The following is a 13,925-nucleotide window of genomic DNA, read 5'->3' as shown; positions in this document are numbered from 1 at the left end:
CTACATATTGCAGTTTCCTGGGGGAGCTTTAACAAATACTGATATCTGGTCCCATCCCCAGAGATTCTTATTTAATGATAAGTCTGGAATGAGGCCCAGGCATCAGGATGTTAAAAAACTCCCGAGCTAATTCTAATATGCAACCAGAGTTGACACAGTGAAAGATACAGCTGTGTCTTACTGTGCAAGGCAGCTTTTGTTTCTTTAGTTACTTCTTTGTTGGTGTTCTTTCTGCTTTCTTGTTGTCCAAGTAGTGGCTTGTTACTTGAGGGAGAGGAAGTCATGGGCATAGAAACAGCAGAGTGAAAGTGAGGGCAAATAATCATAAACCACTAGAATAAGTCCTTAGTGTAAGAAAGTTGGGAAGCCACTGGTCAAGAGGCTACAGCACCTGAATGTCAGTAGTGTATGAATATTCTCATGTTTTTCTGTGGGTTTTATATATTTAAGGCTTCATGGTCTAACCCTGCTACTCCAGGGAGTAATTGGTAATAAATAAGAGGAAATTGGACTATGATTATCCTTATCTAGGAGTAAAGGAGTAGGGATCATATCGGTACAGAGGGAATGAAGGGTAACAACAGGGAACAATCTTCAGGTTCTTTGGAAGCGAAGGCTGGCTTGCTGGATTTTGCAGAGTTTATATGAATTCGGTGGCAGGCTCTTTTTAATAATCTGGCAATTTCTTTTAGCAAGAGACATAACAAATGTTATTCGAGGTCAGTTTAATCACAAGTCTCACGTTTAATACAGTGTTTAGCCCCTTGAATGGTGTCAGCAGGCCAAACTTTCTGATTTGTATTATGAGTAGATCACCTATTTCTAAATGATGGAAAACTGCTTATAAGTGACTAAGTCACTGTAAGAGGTGATTAAGTCATTGCGTTTGCTGTAAATCTTGACTGTGTTAAAGGTCCAAAGAGCAATAATCCAAAATAAAAGGACTGCCTGCGTCTTTAATGTTCTGTTCAAGCCAAGTGATGCTAACAGCCAAAACAATATGAGTAACTTTCTTTCAGTGGGGCTCTTTTTATTTATTTATTTTTATTTTTTTGGTGAGGAAGATTGGCCCTGAGCTAACATCTGTTGCCCATCCTCTTCTTTTTTTTTTGCTTGAGAAAGATTGTCGCTGAGCTAACATCTGTGCCAGTCTTCCTCTATCTTGTATGTGGGACACCACCACAGCATGACTTGATGAGCGGTGTGTTCTGAACCCGCGAACCCTGGGCTGCCAAAGCAGAGCACACCAACTTAACCACTACGCCACTGGGCCAGCCCCAGGGCTCTTTTTAGATAAAGTACACTTACCTACTCCTGAAGAGTCCTTACCTATCACTACTTCCATAGATGAAGTAGTGATCTTGTGCTGCTAAGAATTATAGAAAAAACAATGTGCTAAGGATTTTGTAAGGGAGGTGGTGATGTTTCTTTCTCAAGGGTATATCAGTATATTATAGAATCCTAAAAGTTGATCGTATTAAAGGGGAGTTCCAAGGAAAGGTGAGTGAGCCACCAAAAAATAAGCCAGCTCTGATAGATAAAGGTGAGTGTGGGTGGTTTATTTGATACAGTCCTACATTTTAGTCCCTCATTCTGTATATTGCACACTTCTAGGTACTCATAAATATTACTAAAATAAGTAATTCAAAGTATGATCATGAGTTTTGTTCAGGATGAATGCCTGTAAACTCTACCCACAGGGTCACTTCCTATCTCTCAGTAATCAGCAGGCTTTTTGGAGGGTGGGGGGATGTGGACTTTGTGGGCAGGCTTTGCAAACAAGGCAGCTTGAGAACTGTCTCTGAATGTAGTTGCATCTCTCTGTGTTGAATTCTAAATTAGGGAAACGCCAATTCAAAGCCTGAATTTCACAACTGTTAACATTCCTTAGCCATATGTATAACATGCATCTAGGGTGCTGAAGCCAGAAAATGTTGCAACTGTTTTTATGTTTGACTTAAAAACTAAAATGAAACTGTTGTCTGGTTTTCTTAATATTATACTATTCTTTCTCCTTCAACATTAAATTTCATAAAAGTTCATCTTTTTTTAATTTTTTTGATCTATTTGTTTTAATATTATCTACTAAAATGAACCACATTCTGTATTCCAAGAGGTTAGTCCTCAAGTAAATTTTATTTTGTGGGCATGGAATTACAGTGCCCACAATGTTTAGTGTTTGTCTAATCATTTATTGAGATGTAAATGTATTGTGGATCTTGGGACAGTGCAGTATTAGATCTCTATTTCTTTACCTTTTCAAAGAGCATTATGGGTTTTTCATTCACTTTCCTAATGGAAGCTTTCACCGTAAACATTTAGAACCATGTTTCAGATTTAAAACATGACCTGGGGCATGAACCGTAAGGATCATGTTATAAAAAGGCCTTTCTATATAGATGCTTTCCCTCGAGTACACTTGACCTTTTCTTTAAAAAAATACCTTGAACCTTACCTTGCTTCTTCATTCTCAAAGTATTGTGGTTTTTGTTTGTTTGTGTTTTAGATTTAAAAAAAATTTTTTTTTTCAAGATTCTCTTTTTCAACCTTGACATCTTGTCCTGTATATCAGAGAGGGAAAGAAAAGCTTCCAATAGAGGAGGAGTTAGAAACTCACATGGGGAGTTGGAGCTCTGTTGTGTAGCTGTGGAGCATGCCAGCATCTCTTTCATCCAACAGCCTTTTTGGCTTTTTTGTTCTGTGCCTTAGCCTTGCTTATCTGTTTTTTTGTTTCTGGGACTCAGAAGAACTAGAAGACAGAAAAATTCACATACTTCTATATGACCAGGTTTTTATTTTGTGCGAAATACTGGTTCTGGGCACTTAGTATTTGGTCGCTATTTTCTAAAATTATTAATAGCCTCTTCTCTTCTAAATCTGACTTTAATTTAAATTTCTTGTGACTATGTCAGATCTTCTTCCAAATAGAATCTGTATTCAGAAATGTTTTACCCTTTCTCTTGGTATCCAAATAGTATTTCTAGATAGGGGATAAAAAAGGAGGCTGCTTAACTTCCAGGGCCAGGAATTTTTAGTATGCCACAGGCAGAAGTCAAGGACATAAATAGAGTAGGATATGGTAGATCACTAAATGTTATGTTATGGGTTTATTTTATATTTACTCAGTCACCTATAGGGTCTTGGCCAGTGTGGGTACTGTGGAAACAGACATAGCCCCTGCACATTTGGGATGGTGATGTCCAGTTGGATGTCAAACAAAAATTTTCCTACTAGTACCATTTTTTACCCTAGTTTGGGACCTCCTCGCCACCCCCCCCCCCCCGTCCGCTGCCCAATATTCTAGTAGTTGCAGAGAGCTTTTAACGCGCTACAGATGACTTACATTGTCTCTGGGTCGTCTCTTTTGAGATTCATTTTTGTTGCATCAAGCAGCTGAGTCTGTAGTTTAAGGAAATAAGCCTCAATATTTTCTATGCAATACAAAAAAAGTACTTGGTATGGGTCAGCCAGCTGGAGCTGTATGTGGTGTGATTGTTAAGTACTAAAATCCAGACAAATCTTAAACTGCACCAATATATGAAAATAGTGCGCCAGCCCCGTGCCTTGGTGGTTAGGTGCGCGCTCCGCTACTGGCGGCCCGGGTTCGGATCCCGGGCGTGCACTGACACCCTGCTTCTCCAGCCACGCCAAGGCCGTGTCCCACATACAGCAACCAGAAGGATGTGCAGCTATGACATACAACTATCTACTGGGGCTTTGGGGGAAAAATAAATAAATAAAATTATAAAAAAAAAAAAAAAAAAAAGACGCAGAATTAAATCCAGATAATCCGCAGCTAATGATGACATCTGAGACACTAGGTTGTGTAACTTGCCCAGTGAGCAAGTACCTCACTGGAGAAGGGTTCATCCTGAACAGACATTCTGTCATTTATGAGCTGGCTTCTCTTAGAACTCCATTACCTTTGGGAACTGTGATTCTGAACATACTGGGAAGCTGGGTATTCTAACTGCCCCGTGGAATGAAAAGCAAATTGGGGTCACTGTTAACTAGCATTTTCATTAGGCTTTAGGAATGATAGAAGGAAATGTGTCAGCTTACAACCATGCTATATTTATTCTGTTTCTTTTTCACACCACCTGTGAGCAAGGCATAGTGCTAGGCAAATGTATATATCACACACAAGCACAAATAACTGTCAAGTGTACCCTGATGCTAATGCCAAAAATGAAGCATAAACAGAACTGAAGATAGCAAGAGGGATACATTTATTTCTAATTGGGTCACTCAAGGAAGGCTTCACATAGACAGTGACATCTGAACTGAGAGTTTCACCCATCAGGGAGAAAGGCATTCCAGGCTAAGGAAGGCAGATGCAAAAAGGCACAGAGATGGGAAGGTACAGGACATTTGGGGAGAGTAGGTCAGTGTGACTGGAGCATTTGATATAGGAGAAAAGGGAATATTACATGTAGGGTGAAGGCAGATTATGGTGGGCCCATGAATGCCTTGTGATTAAGTCTTGCTCCAAAGAGCTCTATGTTAGATAAAGGAAGGATGGCTGCCATATTTCACTCACTTGGTGCAATTTGCTTGGACAACAGAGAGATTGTAATGGACATTGAGAAGAGCCTTACCTTTTGCTAGTGAAATACCCTGAAGATGGAAAAGGGCATGTCCAGGAAAATAAAATTACACCAGGTCTGCAGGTTTGTGGATGATACTGAATCTTTCCCCTAACTTGTTTTATGAAAATGTAATTGGGTTAAAATGAACATCAGAGGCAACTTTGAAATAGAAAAGAAGTCTCAGAATGGAAGGTTTGTGTTAAAGATATATAAAAATTTGTCCTTTATTTTTTCAATCACCCAATTTTCCTTTGTTTATGATGATGATGGATGGGGTTATCAACAGAATATATTAAGAACTTACAGGGCTTCTCCCCTCACCTCCGTTTTTTTTCCTAGTGGTGGTGAGCTTCTGTTTCATCTGGGAAGCAGTAGAGGGGGTAAGCCAAGAACTCTGGAACCAATCTACTTGAGTTTCAATCCTAACTCCATTATCTACTGCCTGTGTCACTTTAGAAATCTTACTTAACATCTGTAAAATGGGAGTGACAATAATAACACCTACCTTAAAGGCTGTAGTGAGGATTGGATGAGCAAAACGAGGTAAAATACATAGAATAGTGATTGTCACTTAGTAAATTCAATAAATGCTAGCCGTCATTGTTATCATTACTACTTCAGGATGAACCTAATCCCTTTGTATTACACCATTGGGTGTATGAATGTTTGCTTTTAGTATACTTTAAAGAAGTAAGAGGCACTTTGCCAAAACTATTTGGAGTTATGCTGATACCTCTGTTTGCGTGCCACTACTTAAAAAGTAGAACTTAACGGATGTGATCCACAACTGACCTGTCTTCTTGACTTGTATTCTGAGACAGTGGCTTTCAAGCTGATGGAGTGGGATAGAGGACAGGGGACCTAGGTAGAGATTAGGCAGATGGGGCCCTAGAATCCCTACTCTTCTTCTTCAACCAGAATAGTAATGCTTTTCATCTGTTTCATATTAGAGGGGTTCCATATAAGATTTTGCTTGAAAAAAGTATTCCAGTGCTTTAAAAATAGCGTCAGGGTATGTTCTACAACAGTGTTTCTCAACCTTAAATGTACTTACAAGTCACACATGTTAAAATGTACATTCTGATTCGCTGGGAGTGGGGTGTGCCCCTCATTTCTGCATTTCTAACAAACTTCAGGTGTTGCCAGTACTGCTCATCTGAGGGCCATGCTGAAATAGCAAGATTCTAAGGGACCCTGCCCTACCTTCCCTCTGTAGTGGTGGTTTTCAGCTGCAGATATAGGGTATCTATTGCAGTCATCTTTGGACCTTTTTAAAAATAAACCAGTCCAGGGCCGGCTCTGTGGCTTAGCGGTTAAGTGCGCGCGCTCTGATGCTGGCGGCCCGGGTTCGGATCCCGGGCGCGCCCCGAGGCACCACTTCTCCGTCCAACGCGAGGCCGAGTCCCACGTACAGCAACTAGAAGGATGTGAACCTATGACATACAGCTATCTACTGCGGCTTTGGGGGGAAAAAAATGAATAAATAAAATCTTTAAAAAAAAATAAAAATAAAAATAAACCAGTCCAGGCCCTAGCGTAAACTAAGAGAGTCAGAATCCCTGGGGTGGGTCCCGGCACGTGTAATTTTAATCTTGGTTGAGAATCACTACTCAAATGCCAAGAGTACCTCTTGTCCATAAGCCCTTTGGCTTCTTCAATAATTTTAAAAAATAGTATCTAGAATTGTGTATAGATCTCAAGACTTCCTAAATGTTAAAAGCTATAATTTTTATTTTAATAGTTCAAGCAGCATTAGAGCTTACTTTGGTTAGTAGTTACTGATCCACAAGAATCCACTTGAGAATACTGGTGTCATATTTGTTTAATTAAAGGAGGATACTAAATTATAAGACTTCTGGGAGAAGAAGATCTACATTTGGTTTCTCTTCTCTCTTTGCTGCTTTAAGTGGAGCAAAAAGAATTCTTGCTTTACAAGGCTCTAGGAAATTTAATCATACTGGTGGATCATTTTCTAAATACCAAAAATGGACTTGGGTGAAAGATACCCTTGGTTTCCACAGAGTGCCTAGTATAAGGAAGGACTGGGTAAATGGTTGATCGTTCTGTGCCATATGCCCTCTTTAATGCATAGGAGTGCTAAGCGTGACAAAGTTCCTACAAACCACAGTCAAGTCATCCAGCAATGGTGCTCAGACATGGGAGTGAACTACAGAGAGTTAGAGGATAACTGGGAATATTGTGCCATCTTTAAGATATCTAACTGCAAAACTCAGCAAATAGACAATTCCTAATTAACCAGGTCTCAGCTGCTGACTTTGAAAAGACTTTATTAAGCAAAACTCTTAGGTAGATCTTAGAAAATCTTTTGATGTAGAGATTGTTAAGTGGAGATAGATTTTTTAAATAAATTTTCAGAAGTTCGGTGAGTACTATCAAATCATTTGTTAGAATTTGTGTTTTTATTTTAACAAAATAGAATTGAATTTTATACTAAATCATTAGATGTTTTTAGAATCATAGGGAAACTGAACTAAGAATGGAAGTGGGCACAGTTCTTGAAATTAATGGTTGGAAGAAATTAGGCATTTCTTTCTGGATGAACGTTTGATTACATTAAGTATCTTTTCTAAACAGCCTAGAATTTTAGAGAGACATCTAGAATAGCTTTGGTATAGCCAGAATTTGTGAATGGAAGAAATACTGAATTGCTTTTGTAGCTCAGTCTTTATCTTTTAGATGTTTTTCTGTGATGTGAGGATGGGTAGACATTCCTCTGTTCTGCTTTTAACTGCTTTTTCCATGTCCATGTGCTTGTTGTCTTGAAGCTATTTACTAAAATAGGATCTAAACTCATCTAAGCCTTCTGAAATCCCACTACTCCCCTGAGAGAGAGAGCAGAGGCTTAAAGCAGTAAACGGAAAAGATTCACTTCTGTTGCCTCACTAACAGAATCAGCGTTGGTTTGATTATAGTCTAGGATTAATATCTCTGGTGTTGTGCTGACCTTGATATATAAATCATGTGAATGGCGAGATCTACAAGAAGATTCATTCATCAGTGCTCGTTCTAGCTTAAAAGGCAAAAGAGTGCCTGTGCAGGAAACCCACCTTTTAGTTAAAGACAAATCTGTGGGATGTCTCTCTGTATAATCTAGTTATTTTGTTCTTTTGGGTGGCAACATTCCCTGATTGTATTAGCTGCCAGGGTACAGTGACCCTCTAAAGACCATCATGATGCTATCATTTTTCATCTTCTTTCCTGAATTCCTCCTTATTCAAAACACCCCTACTCTTCTGCCATTAACCCAGTCTCATTATAGGGCTGTACTACTACAGGTGAACTTGAAGCTTGCTTTGACTGAATATTTTCCTACCCCTCTGATTATCAAAGCCCTTAAAGAACTACCTGAGACCAAAAGAAATGGTAAAAAATATATATATGAAATATAATGAAGGTGTGTGCTTTGAAGAGCTTGTCTATTTTGTCAGCCAGCTTCACCTCACAGGTATCATAGTCAGAGACTGCTGCCAAGCCATTAAAGGGGTTTTGGCACTCACTTGCTTTAAGAGTAAGCTGCCACATAACACTGCACCAACCATACCAAAGTAGCAACCTTGTCTGCTAAAATACCCAGCCAAGTGTAAGAGCTACATATGAGAATATTGCGATAAAAGAACATTTGACCACAGAAAATTAATTAACACAGACATCTCTCAAATGTAGTAATGATTAGTCTTTTTCCATGGGGAAAACTTATTTTAGAACTGAAACAGTGTTTCTTATAAATAGGCAGCTGTGTTGAGCTTTGGATAATAGTTCCTCTACAAATGGACTTTTTGAAGTGTAATCCATATAATCAGGGGTAAAGAAGGGAAATCAGTGCTCATTTGGACATCATCTGTAAGAGGAATTGCAACTTCTAAGAACAGAGATCCATCCTCTCCATTGCATCTCTTGAGTCTCTTCTCTGTTGTTAAAAGTTGTAATTCCACTTACAGATGATGTCAATAACATTCTCTCTGACATGGAAAGTTACCTTGTCTTCTGTTCCCTTAACAGTGATGCATGCTCTACTGGGAGAATGAAGCTTAGTCTGTAAATTCAAGGACTTTGATCAGCAAGAATTTGCTGGAGAGAAACACATTAGGGCTAGTGTTACTTAGTGAAAGAAAACTGCATATTCCATAGCTGTGAGAAACCTCTGGGTGGTAACTGAAAAGCCATTTTGGTGACTGAAAATTTCATTTTGTTTTGTTTATTTTGTTTTTTCATGAAACCTATAGTAATCTGCAGAAATAAGATTAGTTTCCAAGTTGAAATTGGGGGTGGTTGTAATCTTCAGGTTACTCTTATTTTCACACACTGCAGTAAACTCATTTACCAGTTAAATTCCTGTCCTTTTGAGATTGCTTTCTCCTCATTCTGGATATAATGACTTGCTCCCAGTGTGGATGAGGTGGAAGATAGGTAGATGCTTGTGGGAATTAGAATACAGTAATTAATTTGCATCAGACTTATATCTTTTTACTCTCATTGGCAGGAATATATGGTTTATAGGAAGCATACCTACATGAGGCTTGATGGCTCATCCAAGATCTCAGAGAGGCGGGACATGGTTGCTGATTTTCAGAACAGGTAATGTTAATAGGAGTTACAAAAATTCTCATTTGTTTTTCCTCTAGTACTTGAGATGGTGAGTTTAAAAGAAATGCCAACACATCTCAGATTGTTAGGCAATCATGACATAGTTCCTGCCCTTTTAAGAGGTAGCTAAATCTGCTTATAGTGGTTCAGATCTGTGTGTCTGTGAGAGAGAGAGAAAAATGAATAGTTGGTAATATTTGTGTTTGAAATATGCTTTCTTACCAAATCAGTGCCTATTTCTTTGGGCTGTAAAAGAAATGGTTTCTGAGTATGAGCCAAGATCCTCTTTATGTGGATAATATGTACGTAGAAAAAAGTCCACAAGGCTATATTCCTAAATGTTAACAGTGGCTGTCCCTAGGTGTTGACTTATAGTTTATTTTTAGTTTGTGTTTGCTTACCTGTTTCATTTCATATTAAGTTTAAAGAAAAACACCTTCCTTTTTCCTGCTTTCCCTCTAGCATTGTAGTAGTACAGTGCTATATGACAGACTGCAATAGTGTGCAAACTATTCAGCTGGCAGCTCTCAGTTACAGTCCTTCTCCCACGTGGTAATGAGCCTATGAAATTTCAAATACTGCCTGCTGGATGCTGATGGCTTACAGTGCCATAATTATCCTAAGTGTAGGTTCTCATTGTAATAAGCAGAGTCTGGTTACTGCTCTCTCCAAGGAGAAAGCCAGGCTCCGCTAGTGACTGATCTGCTGAACTCCACCCTTAGTTTTCTTCCTTAGACCTGGAGAACTAAGAAATAGAGTCGATCTTAATGTTCTGTAAATCAGAACATTTCTGAATTTCTCGGCTTTAATTGTATAGTCTGTTAATATTTAACTTTTGAGTTCTTGGGAAGAAAATGAAGTACAAATGAAGCACATTTTTGTATTTAGGTTACAGTTTTTAATTTGTTTTATTTAAAGCATGATTTACTTCAGATGTAAAACAATTTAGCATAAAACCAATTCATAGTTCAACATAGAATGCCCTCTGAGAATTTTTGCTATTGCGCAATCCTTTACGATGGAGCACAGGTAAGGAGATACATCCTGATGTTTTGGTTTACAGCGTGTACTCAGGCCAGTAACTCCTAAGTTGAAACTATATATCTGAATTCAGGTGCTGTTTGAACAACAGTGGAGGGGAAGATCTGCTTTGGACCCCTTTCAGTTTGTTGCCTTGGAACAACTGTGTAGGTGACCTAACCTAGCTTCTCACCTAGCAGAAGCCATCAGTGGATTCTTAAATTGGTTATTTGAGATATGTATGAGCTTAGTAGTGCCTCCTAGCCCCACCAGATTGTTATGCCCCTCCCCCAAAAGGTTTACCAGCTGATCTTCATCTTTTCTTGATTCTGAAATCAAATGAAATGTATTTTACTATGTCCTTACCTACTCCAACCTAAGAGCTCCAACTAACAAGAGTCTTAAATACAAGATCTACAGACTGTATATGGGCCCGGCCCCGTGGCGTAGTGGTTAAGTGCGCACGCTCCGCTGCTGGCAACCCGGACTCGGATCCCGGGCGTGCACTGATGCATCGCTTGTCAGGCCGTGCTGTGGCAGCGTCCCATATAAAGTGGAAGAGGATGGGCACAGATGTTAGCCCAGGGCTGATCTTCCTCACCAAAAAAAAAAAATCTACAGACTGTGTGTTTTCCCAGGGTGCCTGTATTTTTTCTCCAGGGATGCCAGCACCTCTGTGATGGGGGCACATTGGCAGGAGGTGGCATGAGTTCTGTGTTAGAAGAAAAGCCATTAAGTAGTGGGTTTTTCACCTACTACTGTTTGTGTTTATTTTCCACTGGTATATTCACTGTGGTACATTTGAGGATCTCATTAACAGCAAAGCTTTTTTTTCCAGTAACAATTCGGGTCATTATATATTATAATAAAATGCCTATTTAGGAAAATTTTTGAGAAATATTTAATGAAGAAAATAAGAATCATTCACAGTCCCATCGTTAACATTTTGGTATATCCATCTAGTCTTTAATGTGTGTGTGTGGTTATATTTACACGTTGATACATATTGTTGATAGGATTGTGTGTCCTGATTTCTTCCACTTAACATTATGTGTATATATATAATACTTTTCTATTGTTAAAATGTTGAGTGAATATCTTTTTTATAAAGCTTTGTCACTATTTTAGATTATTTTCTTAATATAGATTCAAACAAGGGAAATTACTGAGCCAAGGGATATGAACATATAAGACTGTATATTATATTGTCAGATTGCTTTGTAGAAAGTTCTACTGATACAGATTCCAACCAGAGCTGTAGTATGTTGACGTCTAATAATTTGGGCTTCTGAGTTGTGGAGCTATACCTGTTCTAGCTGACCCAATTCCCAGAAAATTGGACTGTGAGATCCAGGGCTCAGTATATTTTACAGTGACCTTTTAGTGGAAAAAATCAGTAAATGTATTTAATTTATTACTTCTAAAATCCCTTATTTAACTTGTGAAGCCTCTATTTGGGCAATCCCAATAGCACACAATAGTTTTGAAAAGCTTAGCTCTAAAAGAAGGGTATTTTCACCATTAAATTTTACTACATCTACTTCGTAAATATCTTATTTTGCATACTTTTCCTGGGAAACTTACTGGAGCTTCCAAACCTTACAACTGAGAATTACTTAGGGAGCAGTGAGTTTTATTTAGATTCAACACTTGAGTAACTAGCACTTATTATTAGGCAAAATGAAAACACAGTAAAGTCTCCTTCTCTGCCTACATTATGAGCTAGATGATTAGAGTTGGGATTGCAGTTAGGAAATAATCTCCTACTTGTGTATAGAATCTGAGCTGTGCCTATGCTGACGAGAAGCTTATCAGGCAGACCTCTCCAAATGGGGAAAAAGTTCTCAACTTATAAATTTGAGTGGCTTGCAGTAACCCAATATAAGAAAAAGACAGGTGTTTTTGAAAACAAAAAAGCATGCCTCGCCAAATATTTTCATTATTATTAATGAAAAGACATCAAAAGAAGAAATTGTAGTTTCAACTGGAAAGCCCTGTGGCTCAAAGTTCAGCCAGAGTAAACAAGAACTCCTATAAAAAGCCATTTACATTCCCTTCATACAAGATTTATTTATGAGGGATCCTTCCAGGAAAGAGTCTGACTGAGACTAAAGACTGTTTGACCAGGATGTCCTGACTGGGCAACATTCAGAACATGTGACCAGTGCATGATCCTAGAAGCCATTCACAAGGTCTTTGCTCTTGGGTGCCTCGGTCTTTGCATCCCTTCCTCCTGTCCCATGACATTTACCCAACGGATCCCCCCTGGTTATCTGACCACTCAGGGTGACCCTTCAGAAAACATGAGAAAATGGGAGTGTAGTGTGGATTTATCTTTCCTGGTGAGAGTGTTGTAGAGTTCTGGTGTCTTCTTTCATTCTGGCTCTTTTTCAGTCATTCAGCAAGTCTACTGCATTCGGCTACATGCCTATAGCATTATTTGGGTATTTTGGTGCAAAGTAGCCTCAGTGGGTCATTAACTAAAGAAAAGTAAGAATGAGACCTAGGCTTGTCTTTATTACGTGATGTCATAGGCTCCTTCACAGACCACCCAGAAGCCTGGTCTCTAAGGCCTATTCCAACAGAGACCCTGAGTTGAGATTCCTTTTCAGCCCCCTAGAGGGCACCCAAACCATCGTGTTGCCTTCCAGGATTCTGTTTTCTTGCCTTTCTTTAGTCAGAGCCCCAAAAATATTAATTCATGTTATAATACTAAATTTATTAAGTAGAAAGGAACTTCTCAGCAGTTTGATTCAGATATTTTTTTGTTCATAAATAATCCAGCAGTATGATCCAGGATAAAAGCTAATTTCTTTGATTTTTAACAGCCCAAGGTTTCCGTAATCCTTATTCTTATGTTACAGTATGGTAAAATTACACTGAATGCAGCCAAACCTTGCTACTTACCATCTACCTCATCATTAAAGGACATCTTCTCAATACATAGTTAATATCCCAAAAAAAAGTTTTCCACTGTTATATTTCTAAGGTTTGCTGCTAATTTATTATTTTCACTAGTGTTTTTTCTGTATATAGTCCCAGTTTGTAAGTGGTTACCACATCCGGGGACTTATTTCTCTGGCTGTCCAGACTATGGAAATGACCCATCTTTCTACTGCTACCCTTTCTTCTTCTTTTTTTTTTTTTTTTTTGGTGAGGAAGATCAACCCTGAGCTAACATCCAATGCCAATCCTCCTCTTTTTGCTGAGAAAGATCGGCCCTGGGCTAACATCCGTGCCCATCTTCCTCTGCTTTATATGGGATGCCACCACAGCATGGGTTGACGAGCGGTGCATCGGTGCACTCCCAGGATCCGAACCTGTGAACCCTGGGCTGCCAAAGTGGAGTGTGCGCACTTCACCACTGCGCCACCGGGCTGGCCCCTACCCTTTCTTGTATTGTAGTTCCCAACTGCCTTGTACCTCACTCCTTGTCCCATCCCCATTCCTCTGCCCCCACTGCATGCTCAGGCTCTGGACTTCTTTAGGAATTACCAAAAAAGTAGCCATTGGGTGACTCCATCAGCTCTCACACAGGTATTGGAGGGAAACCTCTGACCCCTCTGGACCTACCAAAGCAGGTGAGAGAGCTGTGTGGGGAAAAGCAATCTTCTCAGGGCCAGAGTGGGAAGGATTATTCTATAGAGATTGGTATAGCCCTAGAAAGCTCAGTCCGTTTTTATTTGAAGCTTTATTGTGGTTAGATACTCT

At 39.2% G+C, this 13,925-nt stretch overlaps 1 protein-coding gene across 6 annotated transcripts in view; it reads left to right on the top strand.

The window, feature by feature from the left end:
- The window catches only part of INO80 (INO80 complex ATPase subunit), a 118,687-nt gene that overhangs the window by 85,961 nt on the left and 18,801 nt on the right, over positions 1–13,925 (top strand). For all 6 annotated transcript variants that reach the window (XM_087425353.1, XM_014780579.2, XM_004421434.3 and 3 more), the window contains one exon: positions 9,091–9,185. In XM_087425353.1, coding sequence (XP_087281479.1) covers positions 9,091–9,185 — 95 coding nt within the window. The remainder of the gene's footprint in view (positions 1–9,090; positions 9,186–13,925) is intronic.

This window comes from Ceratotherium simum, chromosome 3 (genome assembly GCF_057802395.1).
Source record: "Ceratotherium simum simum isolate JZ-2026a chromosome 3, ASM5780239v1, whole genome shotgun sequence".
NCBI classification, from domain to species: Eukaryota; Metazoa; Chordata; class Mammalia; order Perissodactyla; family Rhinocerotidae; genus Ceratotherium; species Ceratotherium simum.
This window is presented reverse-complemented; position numbering and strand designations above follow the sequence as displayed.